The sequence below is a fragment of the Lycorma delicatula genome, chromosome 4 (genome assembly GCF_047948215.1).
Source record: "Lycorma delicatula isolate Av1 chromosome 4, ASM4794821v1, whole genome shotgun sequence".
Lineage (NCBI taxonomy): Eukaryota > Metazoa > Arthropoda > Insecta > Hemiptera > Fulgoridae > Lycorma > Lycorma delicatula.
In genome coordinates, this window is record NC_134458.1 from 86,872,019 (window position 1) to 86,897,629 (window position 25,611).

Here is a 25,611-nt window from a genome sequence, read left to right on the forward strand (position 1 = left end):
ATTGGAAGATGACAAACATTTAAACACATTCAAAAATGTGAAGAAAGAACCGCTGTAGCTTATGGGATTTCAAGATCACAAGTTCAAAAACTCTGAAAAGAAAAGGCAAGATCTTCTTAAATCTAAATTGTAGTCATGCTCATTCAGCATACCAAAAAAGTATAAACAACATTCAAAACTAGTTTTAATCAAGATTTTGTAAGAACAACAGTTAACAAGTTTCACACAAAACATAATGAACTGCCTAACTACTTATGTTAAATAAATTATATGAAGAATTTCAAAAGAGTATTCGATTTAAAGGTTCTGTAAACACACTAGCAGCTATCCTGAAAGAGTGGTGTAAAACTGATAATAATAGGAAACTTTTGATTAAGAAAGAAGACATTTGGTGGAAGAGGATAGAATATTTAAGAAAAATTACCAGTTTTAAAAAAAAATTCTTTGCTTGTTTATTTGGACAAATATATATAAATTTTAACATCCCATTTGACGACAAAATCGGGGTTGGATGGGAGTGGTGCAGGAGTAATAGTGCAATTATTGAAGGTGATCAGTTCATCATAATTCACACTGGTGAAGAAATGGGGTTCATTTCAAACACGATGTTAACTTGGAAAATGAGTTAAAAAAGCAGCAACTATCACAACAATGTCAACAATAATAATTTCATGAACTGGACATCTGAAAAATTAATTCCTGGTCTCCCCCCTCCAATTAGTGCTTGTTATCGTTAATATGCCTTACCACAATTCACTTTTAGAAAAGCCTCTGAATTCAAATGATAGGAAATATGGCACGATTAAGTGGTTAGAAAAGAACAATATTTTTTTTTAATAAAGCAATGTTAAATAATTGTCGTATGACAATTAAATCACATAGAAATTCAAAAATGAAGTACCATTTTGATGAGCTATTAAAAAGACATGAGTCTCAGGTTCTGCAACTTCCACCTTACCATCCTGATTTCAGTCCGATTGAGATGGTGTGTCAGCTCTGAAAAAATAGTTTGTAGTAACAGCACATCATTTTTTGATATAAAAAAATTAGCTGAGAAAAAATGAATAAGGATGACTGAAAACCGTACTGCAAACATGTAAAAAAAGCTGAAACTAAGTATAAGAAGATGGAACCGCTAATTGACAAAATGATGGATAAATTTATCATACATCTAAACAGTGGTAGTGAAAGTGACTGTTCTGATGAAGACAGAGAAGATGGTAAACTTGCGCAGGAACTGAATATATAATACAAATTTCAATTAAGTATTAATAACAGTATTACAATCAACAATGAAAACAGTCGTACAAAAAAAGAATTTGAAAATTTTCAATAATAAAAAATTCTAAATATCGTACAAAAAAGGATTGTACAATAATAATTATATTTCTAATTTAGTGTTATTATAGGTACAATATACCATCAAGCACAAGTTAGATTTTTTAGTTTAAATCTACCTAAATTAACTATAGATTTTACCTTAATTAAAACTGTTATTGTTTGCAATCCTTATTTATTGAATTATTAATACAAATTGTGTAAAAATTAATTATAACTAATAAAACATGAAAAATGGTATTAAATAAACGTGCATAAATAAAGGTACAACAATTATTATTGTTGCCCTATTAGATGGGTGTAAATGTTTTCAGATTCAGTAGTAATGCAGTCAAGATCTTCTCCAGTACAAGTTTTTATTTTCATTGTATGCACTGCAGATAGATATACAAAAGGAGAATAATAATCCTGGTTTTACATGGTGAAACCAGCCATAGTAAGTTTTAATTATTAAAGCTATTTTTTAGTTAACTCAGTTGGTCCTTGGTCCCTTTGCACCCTTAAGACAGGAAGCAGAATCCCTAGACTAGCTCACAGGCAGATTTTCCACTCCACTGATTTTTGCTAAAGCGTCAGCTGTCCACCAGCAGCCAGTTATTACCAGCATGCTGCCATACATGAATACGGAATGACAGCCAATGCAGTTCATAATACTTAACCAAGTAAAAAATAATAAAAAACGAGTTGTTTGTAAGGTAAGTGGGAAGAAATAACCATAAAGAAAATTAAGTCCTGAAAGTAGTCTTTTCTAGGTATTCATAAAAATTTCATTGTCTAAAACATGGTAGCATTTAAAATTAAAAAACTTGTTTTATTTGTAATGCTTATTATACAAAATATGTCAGTAAACACTGTTAAATCTATTTCAGGTGTTCATTTAATTTATCATTGTAGTTTGTGACATGTTTTTTTGCAGATCTTGTCAATGTGTGTGATGGATCAGATCTTGGTACTTCTGTTGATATATTTGCAATCGGCTTTGAAGAAATTGTTGATTTAAATGCAAGTAATATAATGGCAGCCAGGTGTGTTCTTATCATAAAACGCTTTTTTTATTTTACACTATAGTTTTATATATACTAACAATTTTTGGCATTAGATGACGCCATCTAAGAACTAACTACAGCAGTAGATCACCTACTACATTAATACCTAATTTTCTTTTGCAGAAAAATTATTGAAAGAAATATTGTTTTTTTTCATTATCTTGATTGCTGCATTTTTCATTAATTTTTAACTTTATCATTCAATGCTTATGTATTTGTCACATTTCACATCTCCAGTTATTTCATTTGTTTTCTAATCTTTTCACCTCCTCTATAGTATTTAATTTTTATATTTCCTTTGTCATCAAATTAATTGACCTTAGTTGTTTAGCATGTACATCCCAGCAACCAAATTTATCTACTGCCACAAATTACTGTTTTTCTAAATATTCATTTTAAAATCTCTTTCTTCCAGAATTCAAGCCAACTGTTTTGTTTCACTACATGTAAAAAAAATGTTATTCTTTCCCTCTTGGATTTTCCTGTAGCTGATGTTTGTGTTATTAAGAGCTATACTTTGTTCAGATATTAAACATATCCCTTAATAGATCTGACCGTAGTAGAGTTCTTTTTTTCCAAGAAAACTCCCTTTGTTTATTCTAACGTGCTTTTGTTGTCTTCCTTTCTTCATCCATCTTCCATAATTTTACTACCTAAATAGAAAAATTCCTAAACTTATTCTGATCCTTTATTTTATTTGCCTCATTGTTGTGCTTCATTCAAATTAGTTTTACTTTATTCTTATCTATATTCTAGTTTTTTTTTCTACAAGGTATATTCATAAAGTAAGGGCCGTTTGGTCATTAATAAAAATTAACTCATGAGAAAAGGTTTCTACTTACAGTTTTAGTTTACTATATATCTATTTCACTTTTCCATGTAGTCGCCATTCAGTTCTAAGCACTTTTCATAATGCTGTCCCAGTTTTATTTACTTCTCTGCATAGAAGTTTGCTGCCTGGGAATTGAACCAGTTGACAACGGAAGTCTTGAGTTCCTCATCATTTTCAAACCTTTGTCCACCAAGTCACTTTTTCAAATGCAAGAAGAGGAAGTAGTTGCTAGGTGCAAGGTCAGGACTATATGGAGGGTGGTCAAAAAGTTCCTGATGAAAATCTTGAATCTTCTTCATGGTTAAGGCAGCAGTGTGAAGACGCAGTTGTCGTGAAGGAGAATTATGCTGGATGACAGTTTTCCATGTTGTCGATTCTGGATCGCACTTCTCAGTTTGGTACATGTCAGCTGTAGTTATTGATCCACGTTCCATGAAATCAACCAAACTGACACCATCCAAAAAAACCGTAGCTAACATTATTTTTCAACTCGAGTACAAAGATTGCTTAAACTTTTTCGGTTTTGAGGAACTTCAGTGATGCCACTGCATCGATTGTTGTTTCGATTCTGTGTTGGTGTAGGATATCCACATCTCGTCGCCCGTAACAGTGGGAAAACAAATCATCCCCATCTCTTTGATAGCGGTCCAAAAACGTTCGTCCACTGCACATTCTTTGCTCTTTGAGTTGGTTGGTGAGAATTTTTGGTACCCAGCTTGCACACAATTTGTAATATCTGAGCTTTTCTGTGACAGTTGTGTGGATAGAGGTGCATATAACGTGCAGAAATTCATCAGCCAGAGCACTAGCATCAGATTGACATCAGTCAATCGCCGATCAAATTGCAGTTTGACTTTGTTGGTCTGAATTTCAGCAGCTGAAGATCCTTTTGCACACAAAATTCGATACACAGTGCGCACTTCACAACTGGTGGGAGAAACGATTGTCGCAGACATTGTGATTTGCATTCACTGGCATGCAAATGACTACTAAATGAAAACAACTGCAGTGGCTTCATAAATAGCTGATAGATGGCCCTGCATGCGTGCAACTGTGTTCAGATCTGCTAATATTGAAATATAAGCCGATGGCCCTTACTTTATGAATATGCCTCATATTAATGAATTGAAATTCATTCATTATTTCTTCTCTCTCATCATTAGTTTCAGCTAATAGAAAAATATCACCAACAGAAATTACCATATAATTGTTTCTTCTTCTGTTGTGTCTGCGTTTAATTTTCATTTTCATAAACTCTCTTCCATATAAAAAATCAAAATTAAAGGGTTAAGATGTATTTCTATTCTGAGCTTGCCTTTTCTGATGTAATCTTATCTTGACTATTTCATTCTCACAGAACTCTTCTTTGCCAATATTTCAGCATATTTTTCTTAAAATCATAGTGATTCCATTTCATTTCACGTTATCACTCCAGTATTGGTAGACAATCTTACTTCCCCCTAAATATCTTGATTCCAAGATTCATGTGTTGATTAATTGCTTTTCTTGTCACTGCTCTTTTTGAAATCAAAATTGTGATCATCAAAGAACTGATTTTATTTAATTATTTCATATTTATTCTCTCATTAAATTATAAATAAGCTAATTAATTTGTTTTTCTAACAGTTCAGAAAATGCAAAAGCTTGGGCAGATGAGCTTGAAAAAGTGTTGTCACGTGACAGACAGTATGTTCTTCTGACATATGTTCAGTTGGTTGGAGTCTGTTTATTTATATTTATTAAACCAGAACATACATCATTTATTCGAGATGTTGCTGTAGATTCTGTGAAAACTGGTTTAGGAGGTGCTGCAGGTTAGTTTATTTCCTTTCATTATTATTATTTTCTAACGCTTAACACCACACTATTTAACTTGTTTGTATGCCAGTGTCTGAGTGTACTTTTGTTTTATTGAAATCGTTAGTATAAAATTACTATCTATGTATTTTATTTATACTGTATAAAAAGAAATTTATTACATTTTTTATAATTTGTCTTTTTACTTTACTTTGACTTTGATCAAGTCATTTAGTTTTAGTTTAAGAATCACAGTCATTATGGATGAGCTTAACAGAAAAATGAAATTGTTCTTTGTTACATTGCTTCTAAACTTTCCACTGGATTACAGGAAATGCAAAATAATATACTGTTCTCTATACTCCAACTGTCTGCTCGATCATTACCATTTTGCTCTTTACAGTGACTGTAAATAGAAACTAAAAGCTATATGCAGGCATTTATCGATATTTTTAATTTTTAATGTATTTCCCATAACATATTAATATATTTTCATGTTTGTATTTAAATAATTAATATGGATCTTAATCGCATCTACATCTTATATTTTATTTTTGTATTTATAATTTATCTTTTAAAGACTAAGTAATGTATTATCATTACCAACCAGAATAAAAGATTTATTTATTACAAGTCGCTGAGCTGTATCTGTGTGTTTCAACATAGCATGGGCATTAGACTCTTAAGTGTTGATGATGCTCACTTCATTAACTGAATATTAGATTAATAAATTACGTTTAGTTATGATTCATATAGTTTTTGAATTTTTGTCATTTTTTATGAAAAAGAAGTTTTCTGTCTGTCTCTCTCTCACTCTCTCTCTCTCTGTGTATATGTGTGCACGCACAAGCATGCACATGTGTGTTAGTGCGGGTTATATATATATATGTATATGAATTCACACACACACGTGTGCACACACACACACACACACACACACACACACACACACACACACACACACACACACACACACACACACACACACACACATATATATATACATACATACATACATACATACATACATACACACACACACATACACACATATACACACATATACACACACACATACACACACACACACACACATGTAAGCATTATCTAATTTAGAAGGGGTTTTTTATATTGTAAGTTGTATGTTCTAATGTGGTATAATAATAAAATAAAGTTATTATGTGGTATCTGAAGGTAACCTATGTACTATGAATTAAAAATCTAACAGTTTTTCTTTCTTTATTGTTAGTTTTAAATTTCTGAATTTATTTGTATTATGTGTATTCTATATAATTAAATTCAGTGAAGAATAATAATATTTGAAATTTTCAAATTTTTAATAATTGTTTTATTGTTTATTCATTCATAGTTGTGTATAATGTTAATAATAACACCAGTTAAATAAAATCAAATTATTTACATATATTGAATTTTAAAAATCAGACTACAGCTTACTTTCTGAAATAAGGGAAAGCTATGCTCAGGAGGCTCATTAATTTATATTTATAAATTAAGAGATGAGGTTTTATCATTTTATATTCAGTATGATACCTGTCATCTTCACCTTCAAAAGTATTAAGAAAATAGCAAATGGATTTGTTGTGTGTGTGTGTGTGTGTATGCGCGCGCAAACGTGCGCACGATTATAACTATGAAAACAGAACGAAAGAATGCTCAAATTTTATTAAAACTATCAACAATACTTTTAATTACATATGTATTTCATTGGGAAAAACATGTTTAGATTATTATCTGTATATAAAATAATTGTTAGATGTCATAATATGGTACTTTATGTGCCCTTTTTCTTCAGAGTGAGTCTTTACTGATAAATATGCATGTATTAATCCATTTCTTAATTACAGGTAACAAAGGTGCTGCAGCTATAAGATTTGTTCTACATAGTACTTCATTATGCTTTGTTTGTTCACATTTTGCTGCTGGACAGTCTCAAGTTAGTGAAAGAAATGCTGATTATGCAGAAATAACTAGGAAGATCATCTTCCCTATGGTCTGTTGTCTCATAACAATTTAAATTTTAGATTAATTATTAACTAGTGACTACTGTATTACATTCATTGAGTTTGAAATACAAAAATTGTATGAACGTTTATAGAAATATAGCTGTGTGTTTTTGTGTAAAGATTAAAGTGATTAGAGAGAGTTATTCATACAAGAAATTAAAAGTATGGTAATTAGAGTTATAGTGCACTCTCGCTTTATTTTTAAGAACTTCAATTACCTCAATTCCCCCTTACATTTGACCTATTAATACCAAATTTTGTTGATAGAGGCCAGCATGTATACATACATTTATGCATACATACAGAATTTTTCAACCAAAATGTGTGGAATCAGGTCTCAAAGCATAAAAATACCAAATCCCAGGTGGGATCATTTCTTTAACAGATAATGACACTTTCTTTCTGTTATGTACTGTAACAACTAGGAAAATGAAAGTTAGAAAGTGTTAGGTCACGTGATTGCAGAAACCAGAACTGTTTTAAACTATCTCCTGCTGAAGTCATCATCTAGATAAAGTAATAATAATTCAGTGTTTTGATGCGATTGAATTTTCCACTGAATGTATATTCAGTTTTTGAGTATTACCATTGTGTATTTAATATTTTCAATGACTGTAGAACCCATAATTTTTTATCTTGAAATTCCTATCCAGAGAACTATTTTCTCTTTGTAACAATTGCTAATAAGTGATGTGTGGTTTTCTGTACTTCACAATTAAATTTTTTACTGCACTTTTTGAGTGTAGGGAAACTCAGAATATTTTTCAAATATTATATTTTCAATATTTTTCATTTGTGCCTTGTGTGGAGATGTGTGGGGATAGAGCCACCATATTGGTGTTAAAACATTTCTACACTCAGTATGCATCAAGCTGTTGTAGCACATGGACTGTGATTTTTCTACTTTATTTGTTATGAATTATTGAAATGCGTGCTTTAATATAAAATCCCGTGAGTTGTGAGGTGGTTCAGTGATTAGGTTTTTACTGGCAAAAAACTTCAAACCAATTGAAATTCATCGGAAACTCTGTGAGGTGTACAGAGATGGAATAATGAGTGAAGGTGGAGTGAGACAGTGGTGCGTTCAGTTTAAAAATGGTTGCACCAATGATCATGATGAGGACCGCAGTGGTCGGCCTAGCCTTGTGACTGATGAAGAAAATCAACAACAAAATTCGTGAAAATCGCCGCGTTATGATTACAGAGCTCTCACTTCATTTCCCCCAAATTTTACATAATTTTGCTGTATAAAATTGTATCGGGGAAGCTTGGTTGTTACAAGTTTTGTGCAAGATGGGTGCCAGAAATCAAGGCGGCAGATTTCTACAGAGAAGGAATTGAAAAGCTTGTGTATTGTTATGATAAGTGCCTCAATTTAAATAGCGACTATGTAGAAAAATAGTTTAAGATTGTCCCTTTCAAATGTATGTAGTAAAATTTCTTTTTTTTATTTGGTTGGTTTTTTATTTTAAAACATAAGTTACTTTCTGGACAGCCCTCTTATTTTGTGAATTCATCACTAGATTTAATCCATACTCTACTAAAAATATATATTCTTCAATGTTAAATATATTGAAATCCACCATTCACATCCACACAAAATTAATTTCAAAGAAAATAATTAAAAGTCGATTCATAAACTCTTAAAGACAAGGAAGCAGGTTGAAGGAAAACAGAAGAGATGTTATACATGTATTTCATTACATGGGGATCAGTAAATTAGAGAGTGAAGTAAGTGAAGGACACAGAGCACACTCACTTGTAAATACTTTTTTTTTAATGCATTATACTACTCAAAGTAAGGTGGATCTTAATCCAAAATATTTTTAAATCAGATCTTTTTGACATACTATTGTAATTTCAGGATTTTTCATTACTGCAACTGTTTGGATCTTGTGCAGACAGTATGCCAAATAATTACTTCAATTGTATCAGGGGTATTCTGTCTGTTATCACTGGATTATATTGAAACTAGCATTGATATTTACATGAGGTTATACCCAAAATTTCCTGAAATATAACACTAAATACAATCACATCTTACATGATATTATTCACCACTGTCATCTTTGCAGTAGTTCTCTTGGGAGCTCAGACAGTAATGCCAGTGCTTCTCTCATGAATGGAATGCATCCTGAAAGTCTTTTATTGGTAAATGTGTTCAGTATTGCCAGAATCTTGTCTATCATATTAAATTTTTGCTCTTTCAATTTGATTTTTAACTTTGAAAAGAAAAAGAAGTCACATGAAGCCAATTCAAGTGATTGCGGTAGATGAGAAACAACTACTATGTTGTTTTTTTGCCAAAAACTTCTGCACGAAGAAAATACCAAAAGAAGTGCTCACTCCTGCATCACTTCTCTGAAAATTTCCATCTCTTTCCTTAGATACCTTAGGACATTACGACAGAATTCTCCATTAATCATCTGACCAGGAGGTGTAATCCCATCAGTATTGAAGAAACAGATCAATAAGAATTTGATGTTCCTCTTGACTTGACAGACTTTCTTTGGCTGTGGTGAAAATGAGTTCTTAAATTCAGAGTCGTATCCATAAACCTGGCTTTCATCACTTGTGACAATCTTAAAAAGGAAATCTGAAACAATTTGAAGGAGCTGTTTCAGTTCACTGCAGACATTTGTGCAATGCTGTTTCTATTCAACACTCAGCAGTCATGGCATTAATTTTGCAGCAATCTTTCTCATCTTCAATTCTTGGTGTAAAATCTGCTGACATGTTCCATACAATAATTTCACAATGTATATATTCATAAGTTCATATTTAAATTCAACATCTATCACAAATTGCTTTCCACCTAAATTCCATCAACTTTTTGAACAGGTAAAAGTCTCTTTGAATTAAATTCAGATAGTAAAGAAGATGAATTAAAAAAAGTTTAGCTGCACCTATAAGAAGTTTTGGATAGTGCTGTGCAATTTTCTCAAAGAGTGCTTCACAGTAGGCTGTGCAGTAATTGTTCCTTGTGATTTGTGACATGAATTGACCAACAGGATATCAGACTAATCCCAAAAAAATATGGCTATTAACTTTCTCATCAGGCAATTTTGTTCACTTTTTCTTTTTTTTTTATTGAAGGTGCTTTAAATAGGTAGTGATGTTTGAGAATCAATCAATTGCCCAGAATGCTCTTGTCATGCATGTTGTTACTACTGTTTTGAAAGATTTCATACATTTATTTCATTCTTTACAATAACAACATGCACAACACCAATTGTATGAGAATTTCTGTAATTATTATGTTTTGAAAGACCAAAATCTTATCACTGCCTAAATTTTACATACAGCAGTATTGATTTTCTTATTTATTTTTAAACTTTAAAAATTGCCCATAAATGACCATAGGGAAGTACAGGATAAAAGTCCTCAGACTGGTAAATCCTGAGCTCCTCAGGTATACCAACCTCCACAAGAAAAATTACCAGACAGCTGTTACTTTCAAGATTGCCTGTGTATGGTAAATAGTGTTTTTCATTATTATATGTTTGTTAAAATTATAATGTGTAGTTTTGTGATTCCTTATTCTTTATTTTACCATACAGAAATAAAATAGTTAAAATAATATTAACAGTTTCTTATTCTAATCCTTAAGTTACATCAAAATTACAGTGCAGTATTAATAATAGAGGTTAATATTTATAATAAATATTATTTGTAATCTGTATAATTTTATATTATTTGTATTTGTTACTGTAAATATTATTTGTTATTTATAATAAATAATTATTTGTTACTTTGAATTACAGTTTGAAATTTACTTTTATATTGTTAAACTTATTTAGGAGTTAAAACATTTTAACTCCTGATGATGGCTTCTAAGTAAGCCGAAAGATCTAGAAAACGCATCAACATGCTGGTAAGGTAAATTATATTAATTGTTAATTTATTTATTTAACGTATCAGCAGTACCATGTTTGAGAAAGAGAAATTAATTGTTAAACACAATATAATAATAATAATAATAAAGATATTGTTTTATAAATCAATTGTGAATACAATTTTTTTTTAGGGAAGGACATTAAATTCACATGATTATGTATTTTGGTGTGGTGATTTCAACTATAGAGTTGATATGGATAAAGAAGAAATGAAAGAATTAATTAAGAAAAGTTCATTTGATGAAATTTTGAGACATGACCAGTTAAAGGTATGATTAAAATTTCTGTTAACTCTTTATTTAGGCTTTTTTCATAGGTATTTCAATAAATAGTTATTCAAAGATTCTTATCCAGTATTTTCCAGTAGTAGTATATATGCTGTTATTTCATTTGGTTTTATTTCTTTCCATTTCTCACTTTTTTAATTCTCATTAAAGATAATATGGATATTATATTGGTTTTGTTTGTGATTTTATTCTAGTTCTTCAACAGTGACAGTTATTATTACATTTCAGTATAATTGCTTGTAATTAATTATATTACTTTTTGTGCTTTCATAAATTTTCTCTTAATGTACTGTTATATTGTTTGCAAGATGTTTGGAAAGACACTTGTATTTTACATTATTCTGTTTTTTAGTTTGAAATTTTTATTCTTTTTTGTATCTCTGTTCCTCTTTTGCTTATATACAGGATGTCCAAGATAAAGGTTTCCAAAAGTAATGGCCTATGTTTAGGAAACCAGTTGTAATCTCTTTAACAAGGGCTCAATCAACAGGAAATATCTCCAAGATTTTTTCTGTGTATTCTCAATACTCTCAAGGTCAGCAGAATTCATATGCAAAGGCAAGCTGACTTGCAATGCAATTTTAGTCAGTCAAGATTTGAACCCCACAACAGAAGGTTCAGTGTGTGCTTTGGTTGGTGGAATTTGAATAAGTTACGTTTGTTCAACAGAGTGTACAAACTGAATGGAATATCAATCCTCCTACACCCAAGTCTATTTGTCAATGGGATACAATTTTAAGTGAGACTGGAAGTTTGGCCAACACAAACTGGATATCATCCAAAAGTTTCAATTAGTGACGAGATTGTGGATCGTGTATGCGATGCATTCACTGCCAGTTCTGCAAAGTGAATTAAGCTGGCTAGTTATGAACTACAAATTCCTTATTTCACTGTTCTTAGCATTGTTTATAAGTGGCTTTGTTTGTGACTATTCAAGTTACAACAACTTCATCCCATTAAACCAGATGAGTGCCGCTTACGATATCAGTTTGCTGCAAAGGTAATGTACCTTGCCAAAAACAATCCTAATTATCTTAATACGTTGTTATTTAGTGATGAGGTAACCTTTCATATATGCAGGAAAGTTAACAAACACAGTTGTCAAATTTGGGATGCTGAAACCCCCGTACAGTAATAAAAAATGAAAGGGACACACTGATAGTCAATGTCTGGTTAGGACTGCACAAAAATAGCTTCATCAGTTTGTTTTCTTTTTTTTTTCATATAGCCCACTACGACAGTACCTTGACGTACTTGAGAACGTTGCTGTTCCTCAGAGTCTTGCAGGTTTCAGTTTCCAACAAGATAGTGCTCCACCACACTTTTATTGAGACGTTACCATGTTCTTGAACATCATGATTCCCAAATGTTGGTTTGGACAAGGAGGTCCAACTGCATCGCCACCTAGATCTCCAGATGTCACTCCTTTGGACTTTTATGCTTGGGAATTTATTAAAAGTTGTGTTATTAAAAATCTGAGTTACTGGGTTTATTAAAAAAAACATTAAATCAACTGGTTCTCTTAATATAAGCTATTACTTTCAGATACCTTTAACTGAGATACTCTGTATGTTTTAATGTTACAATCTTGTTATAATAATATTGTATAACACATCACAACAATGTAGACTGTTATTAACATAATTAAATAAACAAAGACTACAATAAAGAAAAATTTACAGCTAAATACAATAAATAAATTTTATCGACATCACTAAAACCAACCAACAAATCTTGCTTTCAAATTATTCAGAAAACAGTAACAAACCCTCTCATTCCATACTCCTCAGATCACATAAACTATCTACTTTTTTTAAATTAAATTTAAAAAAAAAATTATAATCAACAGGGTACTCAACATACCCTTGTTACCTGAAGACCACATAGAAGAACATAACACTATAAAATACCTAACATGCACAAACAGATATAACAGCACATTCATTGATACACTCCTACTAAAAAATAAATACAAATAAAAACAGTAATAGACAAAAATTTGCAAATATAAACAGTGACTCTGAGAAAGTAGCTTACAAATTTAAAAAATCTGGATGCAGTGTGGCATTCAGGATAATACATAAACAGAATAAAAACCATTGTACAAAAGATGAACAACAGTACAATGTCCTTGGAGTACATAAACTAAACTACCGTGATTGCCCAGAATCTGGTTAGTTAGTTCAGTTAGTTTCTACAGTTGAACGTATGAAAATGTATTTAAGTAGGCACAGTAATTAAAATAATTTATTAACTGTATTATTTCAGATTCAGCAGAAAGCAGGAAATGTATTCAAAAATTATATGGAAGGTGATATCAATTTTGCCCCGACATATAAATATGACTTGTTCTCTGATGACTATGACACTAGTGAAAAAAATCGAACACCTGCATGGACAGATAGAGTTTTATGGAAACGGCGAAAACAAATGCCTGATTCAGGTAATTAACCTCCTTACCACTTCAAATATGATTTTATAACAAAAAGATTGAAAACTTTTTATGTTTGGGTTTTCAGATGTATTAACAAGCAAGACAAATTAAAAATGATTATTTAATTAGTAATATATTTTCAGATTTAAAGCATAGTTAACTGTTTTATTGCCAAGCATCATTTATAGAATATTCTTTATTGCTGAGATCATTTAGCATATTTTTTGATTCCAATCAAATTATTTTTTACAATCAACTTGCACTCTAATCTATTAAGAGTCATTCTAATTATGACCCTACCATATTAGTAAAATCTGATCTTTTGATGTGAAATCTAAGTCGGTGTTTATTGTTTGTTTAAAACTTTTATTTGAAATGCTTCATTTTACTTGTTTAAAAATATTCTGTCTATGGCCTCAATTTAACTACATTTTAAATTAAGTATAATTTGAATAGGGTTTGTTTTATAACTTTATTAAAGACAAACAGTTATTTATTTATCTATAAGAAAAATTAAATAAAAAAGAAATATATAAATCAGAATAATGTATAATATTTGAGAATAAATTTTTTGCTTTAAGATGATGACAAATGTATAAAGGTAAATGCCAAGGTTTATCTATGATTGATTAATAAAAAATGATAAATTCCTTCAGAGGTATTCTTGAGATTACTCTGATGATTAAATATAAAAATTATTTGTTATGATGAAATGTAAAAATTATTTGTTTTGCTTTGTTCTCCTTATCCATTAACAGTCTGTTATGTTAATCTGTTATTGTCTCTTAGATTTGCCCGCTAATTGGAATCCTGGCTCCCTTGTACATTATGGAAGAGCAGAATTAAAACAGAGTGATCATAGACCTGTAATTGCCGTTATTGATATCGATATATTTCAAGTAGATAAAGAGAGAAGAAATCATAGTTTTATTGAAGTTGTTGAAGATCTCGGACCACCAGATGCTACTATTGTTATACAGGTACTAAGAAGTTCTATATTTAAAACTTGAGGATTTATTTAATGTTCCAACATATTGACTAAATAAGGAATTTAGTGTTTTAAGGTTTATTTTTAGTACTATAAGGTCAAAAGAATATTTTAATTGTAAATAAAGAAATACTGCAAATTTAAAAAAACCAAAAAGTCCTTGTTTCTATATTTCACCTATATACATGAATATGTAACACTTCTCAGCGTACAGTACATTTTGAAAAGCATATAGTCAATTTAGATGAGATTGTTAAAATTTGTTATTACTCATCTTGTGAATAAAATGAATATAATACTCATTAAGTTCTCATAATAATTAATTTCTACGGAAATCATAGTGAACAGTAAACTTTTTAGCCGAAACAGGTTAACTAAAATTTTGAAACAAATTTTTTTAAATTGTGTAGCTATTATCTTATGTTGTAATCTTGTAATTAAATTTTATTATTAATGTAATAAAACAAGTAATAGAACAAGTATTATTTTTGTAGTTTTGTATAATATTTTAAAAAAATTAGAATTCTGTGAAGCAAGAGTTAAATTAAGAGTTGTAGATTTTGAAAAAATGGAAGCAGAAGTGAAATAAAATTAAAAAAGTAGTACCATAGTAGGTATGAAAATAGTTTTAAGTTTTATATAAAATTTGGAGAAAAATTAAGATACTACTTTTAAAAATGTCTTGTTAAAGATGCTCCAAGTATTAATCTGAATTAGAGAACAATATAATGAAATGGTTTAAAAAACCAGAATGATTGGCTATTTACCACAAATTTGAAATGTGTGCTATTCTTTTGTATGCACTGGAACGATTAAGAATTAATTTACAGTATGCAAAAAAACTTTTTATAATAAAATTATTAATGAAGAATTATTTTTTTTTTTTAGATGTTAATTTAATACTAGTAACATTGTACTATATTTGAAAAATATAACGTTAATTTATTGATTCTTTTTTTCATCTTTAATGATTGCATAGGATCACTTTAGTCAGTCCATTATCCAATGCTCTTTGAAATTACTTTGGGATGTAGTCTGAAGTATCTTATAATTTTTACTAGGGATTCTCTGTGAATGCAATCATATGCTTTCTTGAGGTCTTGCTTTTTTCTGCAGTCCCATGATGAGAATTATGTGTTGGTCCATTAGGCCAATTATTATTTTTAGTTTACCAGTCTGCATGAGTGAGTTTACACTGTGCGTGGAAATGTAGATGATTTGCTTCGGTTTGATTTTGGATTTTGTATTGTTCTTGTTTTTGTGTATGGTGGTAGGGCATTCCAATGCTTCTGATCGCATGTTATCTTCTAAGTTGCAGCCCTCTGTAACCGGGTGCTGCCATATCTGAACTCTGGTGTTGCTTGGTTCAACCAGTGGAGTATTCTTTAAAAGACCTTTCGTGGTTAACTGTCAAGGGGTCACCTGTGGTGGGATTAGGTCCTGAGTTACAACTCCTGGTGTGATTTAGTGAGGTGACAGTTAGCTATGATTTGATGTCTTATTTGTTGCAGATATATCCTGTTCCTCATGGAGCCTTGATCTGACTTTTTTAAAGTTGTTATTTTGGAGAAAAGTTAAAAAGTCTAATCCTAAACATTTTATCCATTTCTTTCTGTTTATTATTAACCAAATACTATTACTTTATGTTATAATTTATATTTTAATAAAGTATACTAAAAAAATTATAATATTTAAATTAATGCAACGGGTGTGGTAAACCCTTATTTAAAATTATATTTTTAGTTCTATAATCTCACTTATACTTGCAAGGTATTGGTATTTCTTTTCACATTTTATTCATTGTGTAGAAAATGAAATGTTTTCTAACTCAGTCAGTCGGATCAGTAAGGTTTTTCTTTAATCCCTCAAGGTGATTGACTAGCACAAGATCGACTAACTATAAATAAATAAAACTTAGTATTAACTCTTTAATATAATGCAAAGGGGTTAATTTTTTTAAATCCATAAACTGTTGTAGACATTTATATTACTATTTATGAAAAATTGTTTGGTATCGTGTATGATACTTTGAATACGTAAGCTTTATCTGTATTAATAATTTTTATCTCTTTTTATGCATGTAGGTAATAGATGAACAATGTTCAGATGATGAAATATCTTCAATATTTGATGATGATTTTATGAGCACTCTTTTACAAGAATTATCACAGATAGGAGAGGTGATTCTTGTGCGATTTGTTGAAGATACAATGTTAGTAACATTCAGAGATGGTCAGTGTGCTTTAGCTGCAGCCAAACGTGGTAAAACACAGGTAACAAATAAAATCTTATTTTCTAAGAAAAATATTTATATTGTATAATTATTTATTTACATTTTATTTTACATTTAGAAGTACTTAAAGAATTTTCAATAGCAGTTGTTTTTAGCAAATGATAATTTACATAAGCATATATAAACTTGGTTCATAAAGTAGTCTAGAATAAGAATCATTTGATATAAACTCTCTTAGTATACATAAAATTATTAGAGATAAATTCAAATTAAAATAGTACTTTTTACTATTGTTGTGTATTGCGTATATTATTTAAAAAATTGTATTGCATAAAGGAAAAGTTTCCTGCACATATGCAGGTGATATTTAACTGGCTTTTAGTGTGATTTTTGATTTATTAATGAAGCTTTACTAGATCTTATATGGCTACGGTGTTGTTTCTCTAGTGTTAAGCATTCTACATAAACCATTGAAATAAATTGCAGTAGGCAAGTCAGCCTAAAACTGTTGCATCCATATTTGTACAAATTAATATCTTTTACTTATCTGTCTTATACTCGCCTACATATAAAAACTTAAAAAATTGTCTTCATGGTGAGCTGTAAAAAACAAAAACATAATACACTGAAATTTGTAAAACAATCAAAAATAAATTAAATTTAAAGGTTGTAAGTGACACAAATGAAAAGGCATCACAACCTTTATAGCACCTATTTAACTTAAGGCACATTTTTGTTTTCTATGTAATCTTAAAGTGCAACATAATTCTTCTTCATAATCCTCAGGCACTTTCCCTAGCCAGCATAAGTTTATTTCCTTTTTTCATACCTTGTAACTCATCAGTATGGCCATCTGTTATCCTTGGCCCTCTCTTCATCTGAAACTACTCTGTGGATTCTTTGGTATAACTCCTCAGTTCCTTTATCCTTATTGCCAAAAGTAATCCTGCATCCATTCATTGAAGAAGGCCAAATAAATCCACATTATGAAAGGATCCATTAGTGCCTTCTGATTGCCTTCCATAAATTTATTGGTCACATGTGCCTTTATTATTATTACTTCTTGTATGGCAGGAACCCATGTATTTTAAAGAAATGATAATTAATTGTAAAAAGATGTTATTTCAGAATGCGAACAGAAAGTTTAAAAGTTTAAACTTTAAGGATCATTTACAACCTTATTACAAATTTAGAATATAAAAATTTAATATTTCTGATCACATTAAGAAAAATAGACGTAAATTGATGAAAAAAAAATGAACAATAAGATTCAGTAGTGATGGATGACTGGATAAGAAGATCATTTATTTAATATAAATTATTTAAAATATGTGCATTAAAATGGATGATAAATTAATTATTAGTTATTTATTTGATCTGCAGTTTTCATTATTACAGGCAGCAAAATCAGTGCATCAGTTTTAATTTAAATTAGACTGAGAGTGGATGCACCACTGTACAAACATTTATATTTTTTTTGTATTATGTATTTAATTGTTATCCGAGGTAATGATGATCACTATTAAAGAACTCATGGTATCAAGGAATAATTAAGTAACAAACAATGAGAAAAAGGTGATATACTCGTATTATAATAATAATTATTAAATTCTGCTGTTAGGATTCAGTTCAATAAATTACTTATTTTCATTATTTTCTGTTGCAGTTTTTCCACCAGTTTTGGGATTATTCCACATCCGTCAGATACATATCACCCTTCACAGTTTTCATTAAAAGTTTAAATATACTTTTAAAAAAAATTAAAATATATAAATGAATAAAATAGTTTAAACAGTTAAATAACAAAATTGGTTGAAATTATCAGTTACTCTTTAGGTCTCTTCCAGAAAGTTAATATTTTAGGTGTATTAATTGTTTTCTTAAATTTTTTTTAATATTTAAATAATTTTTTAAAGAAATTTGTGAAAGGTGATAAATGCATAATGATGGGATATCCCAAAACTGGTATTAAACAATGGAAAATTCACCTTCTATCTATATATATATATATATATATATAATTCATCAACATAAAAGATATAGTGGGTTGTAGCAGTTGGCAACAATGTTGTCAAGTGTAGATGTGTGAGATTTAAATTTACATCATTCCAATATTGGCAGTGAAGTTGGCATTGTTACAAATGTTGTGGTTTTTGGTGTTTATGTTTTCTAGATTTTTAAGTTTTTATTTCTTTTTTGTTCTATAGAATTGTGTAGCGACTGATGATGCGGGATCCCTGAAAGGTCAACTATTGGTATTAGTTTTTTTAGGTTTTTCTGTTACTGTGGTTGGTGGTTAAGTTGTTTTTTGAATGTATATTTATAAATAGATTGTTATGTTTGTGTTGTTATTAGAATGATGCATTTTTTATTTCATACTTTTAAATACTGATTAGTCAGATCACAAATAATTGTTTTTATTAAGATTTTTATTACAAATGATGTGCCCTTGAATTACAGTAAAAGTTATAAAAGGCTATTAACAAAAAATCATATCTAAATTATTTTTTATTTTTTTAATTCAATTTTTTTGTACTTTTTCGCAGCTTTGTGGTGTTAATTTACAGTTATCATTAAAAACACCAAACTGGAGAGCTTTAACTGAAAGAGAAGTTGATCTTTGTAATAACAACACATTACCTCTGTATGATTACAGAATACCTCTTATTTCTGAAGATTCAGGTATGTGAATTACTTTTTGTGCTCTATACTATCTATATGTAATTCAAAACAGTTTGTATCTTTAAATTTGTTTACTAATATTCACTTAAAATTCAGGAATTGTTGGGCCATTTAATGATTTATTTTTTCCACTATAATTATTGAAATTTGATGAAGGTAAAATTTGAGGAGAAGAGACCCGAACTTTGGTGCGACAACTCATCATGACAGTGTGCTGATCCACCCTTCACTAATAATTTGTAAGTTTTGTATAAAAATTTCACTCATTGGCATCCTTTATCTACCGTACTCATCCAAACTAGTCATTGCAATTTTTTCTTTTATTTCAAAGTCAAAATTTCCATTAAAACGACAGAGATTTGAGATAGCAGAATCCATAAAAAAAAATTTATTGAATGCTCTGAAAGGTATTTTAAAAAGTCCATTTCATAGCTTGTTGTTGAAGTGGAAGGTAAAAAAATGTGTACATCAGAAAAGAGAGTGATATGATCGTATAATGCTATAAATATTCAATAAAATTTTTTTAGAAAAAGTGGTTACTTTTTTTAAGTACTTTGTATATCATATTTTACAATTAATTTTTATAAAGTAGTATTTTGAGTCTCTGGCTAAATCAAATTCTGTCAGACTCTACATGGTTCATACGAGTGAAATTTAAAAAGTAGCCTTGAGTTTCCCTTTAATATTTTGTTTATCAAAATTAGGCAGTGTATTCTGGAGACATCAGAGATATAAAATTATTTTATTTTTTTACATTTTTATTAATAATCAATTTAGGCAATACCTACTAGTACCCAGTCTGTGCCTCAAAATTTGATGTTTAGTTTGTAAATCGCTAAAATGTTTCTTTAATGCAAATTAATTGTAAAAAGACTAGTTCTAGTTTATTTTATCTTTCTCTGAAACATATTCTTGTACGAACTACAATGTTCAGTTACTCTGAACTGTACATTAATGCCCACATTCTCGTGCATCATTTTCTAGTGTAGCTATGATTCATGTAAATACAAATTTGCTTTTTTTTTTATTCAAAGAGAGGTGATCTTTAATTTATAAACAGTTCAGACATAAGCAATTGAAAGAAAAATATAGTATAGAACATATGGTGCTGTTCACTTTAGTGATATTTGTTACAGTGTACTGCAGTGGTTCCCAATTGGTATGTCACTCAGTCTCATGGGATGTGTTGCAAAATTTTAGAATTTAAAAATAAATTTTATGCCATTCAAAAAGTCTCTGTACAACATGATTTATAATTACCATGAAATTTTTAATATGGTAAAATTTATTTTGAGACAGACTGTACCAGTCAACACCTGCAACAAAGCTGAGTTTAATTTTTCTACTTGTTGATAATTTTGAGTGAGGGTGAACACTTGCAACAATGCTTAGCTTACTATTCCCATTTGGAAATAAGCCCAATGTTCAATGTTACCACATTGAGGGATTTATCCCTCAGCGAATGGATTTTTCAAGACAGGACGGCCTTGCAGGTCGTGGTACGTGACTATTTTGTCTAATCGTATGGCTCTGTTTAAGGATGTGCACCTAGTTGTGGAAAAATTCATTACCAAGGGAAGCCCACAGGATTCCGTTCTCAGTCCAATGCTGTGGAACCTGGTATTAGATGAATTTCTGGGATTAACATTTCTAGAAGGGGTCACAGACCAGGCTTTCCCTGATGACTGTCTCCTTTAGTTTAGTAATTCATGACACACCTAGAAGACCGGGCACAGGCGGCCTTGTCAACCGTAGAGGGCTGCATGGACATTCAGAATTTAAAGATTTGCCCAAGACGAAGTTTATGCTTCTCAAGGGTGCAGACAAATTATTGTATAGTCGTAACCCCCATATTAAATATAAAGGCTGTGTAATCAGCCGAGTTAGAGTTCATAAGTACCTAGATGATTTGTTTGAGTACCAAGGTGTGGTTGCTGTTTAGCAACCACATTAGGCAAGTAGAGGCAGATGCCATTTCAGTAATGCACTAACTTAGGAGGATTGCTCAGAAAGACTGTGGGTTGTCAGGCCATCAAATTTACATGGTATACCGAGGTGTCTTTGAAAGCATGACCTCTTATGTGGCACCAATTTGATGGTAGCCTTCTACGAGGCTACCATCAAATTGGGAAAGGCTGTCTCTATCAATTTAATGGTGAAAATTCAGGCAGCCATGTGAAGATTGTGAAGAGGCTAAGGCATTTGGGATGTGGTTTCGAGCCAGGCCAGTACCAGAGTGGAACAGTGATCACAATGCACTGGATCTAATTTTGTTCAGTTGCCCATCTTGTGCCTATGGAAGTATGGAAGAGGCTGCAGAGCCTCATGATGGAAGCATGGCAGCTGGAATGGGACACCACGACTAAGAGAAGATCCTTGAATAAGTTTATACCAGATCTGGGGGATGGTATGCCTTGAGCTTGTTTTTAAGGGCAACAGGTGCTCAGGTGCTCACCAACTGCACTAACTTGAACCAATATCTGTTTCAGTTTCACCTGGCAGCTGATGAACTGTGCATCTGCAGGGAGGTCCAGTCAAATGAACACCTGATGTTTGCCCCCTGCCTTGGGGGGGGGGGCAGAGATTGGGTCACCCTGGAATGTAGAGGTCAAAGGGAAAATTGGAAATTGGCCACTTATTAGCAGCAAGTCAATGTGGCAAAAGCCACATTGTCGGACTGTGTATGAGTTCCTAGATTCGGTTGCTTTGTTCAACTGGCATCTGTAGTTTACTTAAGGGAAAGACTCTTACTGCATTGCCGTGGGAAACTAACCCTGGGTATGGCTGACCACCAGTCAATTATTATGGATGCAAGCACTATAAAATGGTGGACAGGTACTTGCTGGCATTCAGCGACCTAGGCGTGGCAGTAAATTGCTGCCTAGACAAAATAAATTTTATTATGGATTTCATTTATATTTTTATTAGTTGACAGGGTGCACCTACCCATTTTAGCAAATATATGATAAGTGAGCAATTGGGACACGTAAGACAGTGGTGTATGGCACCGCACTTGGTCCACTCATGCTGTTGGGTAAGCTCTAGGGGCTATGTTAGGATACTGGTCACTAAACTGTTCGAGTCTCAGTTGCCGTTTGTAGCACTGACATTCAGTCTTATGCTTTAGGGTGATCAAATGGGGTGGTGGTGGGAGAAATGCCAAGCAAACAAAAAAAAACTGATAAATAGTGAGTGGAAATTATGATTCCTTTCAGGATTCTCAAAAACAAGCTGTGCTTCATAAATACAATGAATGAATACTTGGAATATGGTTTTATGTGGCTTGGAGATGAGCATAAACAGATACTTGAGTGCGTTATATGTGGAAGTGTTGTCACATCAGTCGGTGGTATTGAATAAACTTGAAGACATTTTGAACATATTTTGCATTAATAAGTGCATAAATAAATTGTAATTATTCTCATGTAGCTTCAAAGCCAAGAGAATATTTTGAACATCTTTTGCATTAATAAAATGCATTTCTGTTTCTGACAAAGTGTTGTATGCTTCAATGCAGTATTTGAGTAAATAGCCCAACAAAAAAAACTTCATAATACAGGCAAAAAAACTAATATTACCAGCTGCAAAAAAAAATTTGAAATGTTTGGTAACGCTGCAGAAGAAAAAATATCCAAAATTCTGTTATCCAATAAATACTGTCAGCTGTAGAATAAAAGATATGTCTCGACATTGAAATTAATGTGAACAGCAAATTGGTGGGGGTTACTGTGGTTGTTCTACAGTTGGATGAAAGTACTAATGCAATTGGTAAATACCAATTAATAAACTTTATTAATTTCGAATATAATTTAGGTATAATTGAACAATTTTTATTTTGCAAGAACTTAAAACAACTACTACTACAGGCAAAGATATTTATGATTTTCTTTAAAAATCATTATTACTTTGTTGAACATTATATTTCCTGGAAAAATTGCATCTCTCTTTGTACTGATGGAGGAGCAGCATTAACGGAAAAATCGAAGGTTTTATAAGTTTTGACAGGGAAGTGAACCCAACTATAGTGATAACTCATTGTTTTTTTTTTTCATAGAGAGGCATTAATTATGAGAATTGTTGAGGGGGGCCTTTAGAACAGGTGTTAAGAACGATTATTGAAATGATCAATTATTTAAGAATAAGATCAGTTAAGTGTAAACTGTTTAAGAACTGCAAATGTGTTGGCTTTCTCAGGGTAATGCATTGATACGAGTTGTAGATCTTCAAGACAAGTTTCTTATTCTTTTTGAAGACAAAAAGGTAGTGTATGGAATACTTCTGGAAGATAACTTTTTGTGTGCCAAACTAGCATTTCTTGCCAAAAACTTTTGACAGATTGAATTATTTGAATGCAATACAGAACAGAAAATATTATTTCAACCACAAACAAAATGGAAGAATTTTCAAAAAATAAACTGTAGTCTTCAGTTATAGGAGGTAAGTTATTTTGTTTTCCTCAGGTTGAAAGTTTTGAAAATCAGCTTACATAAAGTAACAAAGAATGCTTGAAGAAGTTAATAAAAGAACACCTAAATTCGTTACAAACTTCAGTGACAAAATTCTTCCCTACCTTGTCCATTTCAGAGTTAGAATGTGTAATTTCTCCTTTTGGTACACCTGGTGAGATCAACATACAAAATGCCACTAACTTGAACTGTCAATGAAAAACTGGATCATTAGACTTGTCATGTGATTCTACCATGAAAATAAAATTTCTAGACACTTCATACAGTCCTTTTGGATTTATGCATGATATCAGAATCCCACATTCACCAAGGAGCTATAAACATTTTGCTGCTGTTTTCAACATCATACTTGTGTGAATTAGCACTTTCTACAGGGAAAATAGTGAAAGCTAAACAGAGAAACAGATTGGTATATCTTAAAAATGCTTTGCATGTTGACAACTCTGTGGAACACACCAAGCGCAGACTTCACATTAATTGTAGTGGTGAGTTTTTTAAAAAAAACAATAAATTTTTTTTTAGTCGGACTTCCAGTATAGGTAGGTCGGTATTCCAGGCACTTATCTTTGTCTTTCTCTGACACCACCCAACATACTGAACTTGCAGTGAATGTCTGATACATATAATTAGATACTACATACTATGTTATTATCATCATTATTAAACAAAAACAAATAAGGGTGTCACCTTATCATGGGTATTCAGTGAAGTGTGTCATCGGTCAAAAAAGGTCAGGAACCACTGCCGTACTGAATATACATATACAATTTCTTGGAAAAATAATTACAAATATATAACATGTTTATATTTTTATGGATACATAAATATGAAAGAACATTTTCCACAATATTTGATCACATCTTATCTGAAATTTTGTCTAATGATGACTTAAAAAAAATTAAAATCAAAATCCAGCCCTAAAAATGGGGTAGATAAAGAGAATAAAGCTGAAGGCAGAGCCAGTAAAAATATTTATCATAAAACTTCAATATTTCATCTTTTAACGCATATTTTAAAAGAATTTTATGCAAATTTGAAAAGAAGTTGGCAAGTTTGCCGGGATGTTGGAAAAGATCTTACCAGGTTCCTTATAGTGAAACTACTGGGGACTAGAGTAATCAAGAGTTCGTTCTGTGCAGATGTTTCTATGGTAATTTTGGGTGTTTTTTATATTGATCACATTTTATGAGGTAAGATAAGGATGTAATTGACCTAAAGGAAAATATAATTCCGGCAAATTGAACGATTAATTTATACCTTTGAGCTGCTTATCAGAGATAATAATTAATTATGAAATTCTTTAATTTGTACATAAACAATGCTTTAATGGAATAACAATAACATTGGTCAAAACAAAGTAAAATCTATCAAAAATATTTTTGTTTATTACCTGGATAAGCCTAATCATGCCTGTGTATAAAGCAGAATAATTCAATTATTAGACCATCAGAAAAAAGAACAAGAAATAGAACAACAAAATAAAAAAATTGAAGTTTTGGAAAATGAAAATACTGAAATTAAAAAAAATCCTTAGAATAATAATGAAGTCTTAGAATCTTTAAGAATGTAGAATAATTTAATTTTCCAT

The 25,611-nt window shown here is 30.9% G+C and overlaps 1 protein-coding gene across 1 annotated transcript in view; it reads left to right on the forward strand.

Moving 5' to 3' along the window:
• The window catches only part of LOC142323623 (synaptojanin-1-like), a 116,936-nt gene that overhangs the window by 79,217 nt on the left and 12,108 nt on the right, over nt 1-25,611 (forward strand). Inside the window, exons 12-19 of the mRNA XM_075363499.1 lie at nt 2,255-2,363; nt 4,843-5,030; nt 6,879-7,024; nt 11,065-11,202; nt 13,489-13,663; nt 14,444-14,634; nt 16,727-16,915; nt 19,422-19,557. Coding sequence (XP_075219614.1) covers nt 2,255-2,363; nt 4,843-5,030; nt 6,879-7,024; nt 11,065-11,202; nt 13,489-13,663; nt 14,444-14,634; nt 16,727-16,915; nt 19,422-19,557 — 1,272 coding nt within the window. The remainder of the gene's footprint in view (nt 1-2,254; nt 2,364-4,842; nt 5,031-6,878; nt 7,025-11,064; nt 11,203-13,488; nt 13,664-14,443; nt 14,635-16,726; nt 16,916-19,421; nt 19,558-25,611) is intronic.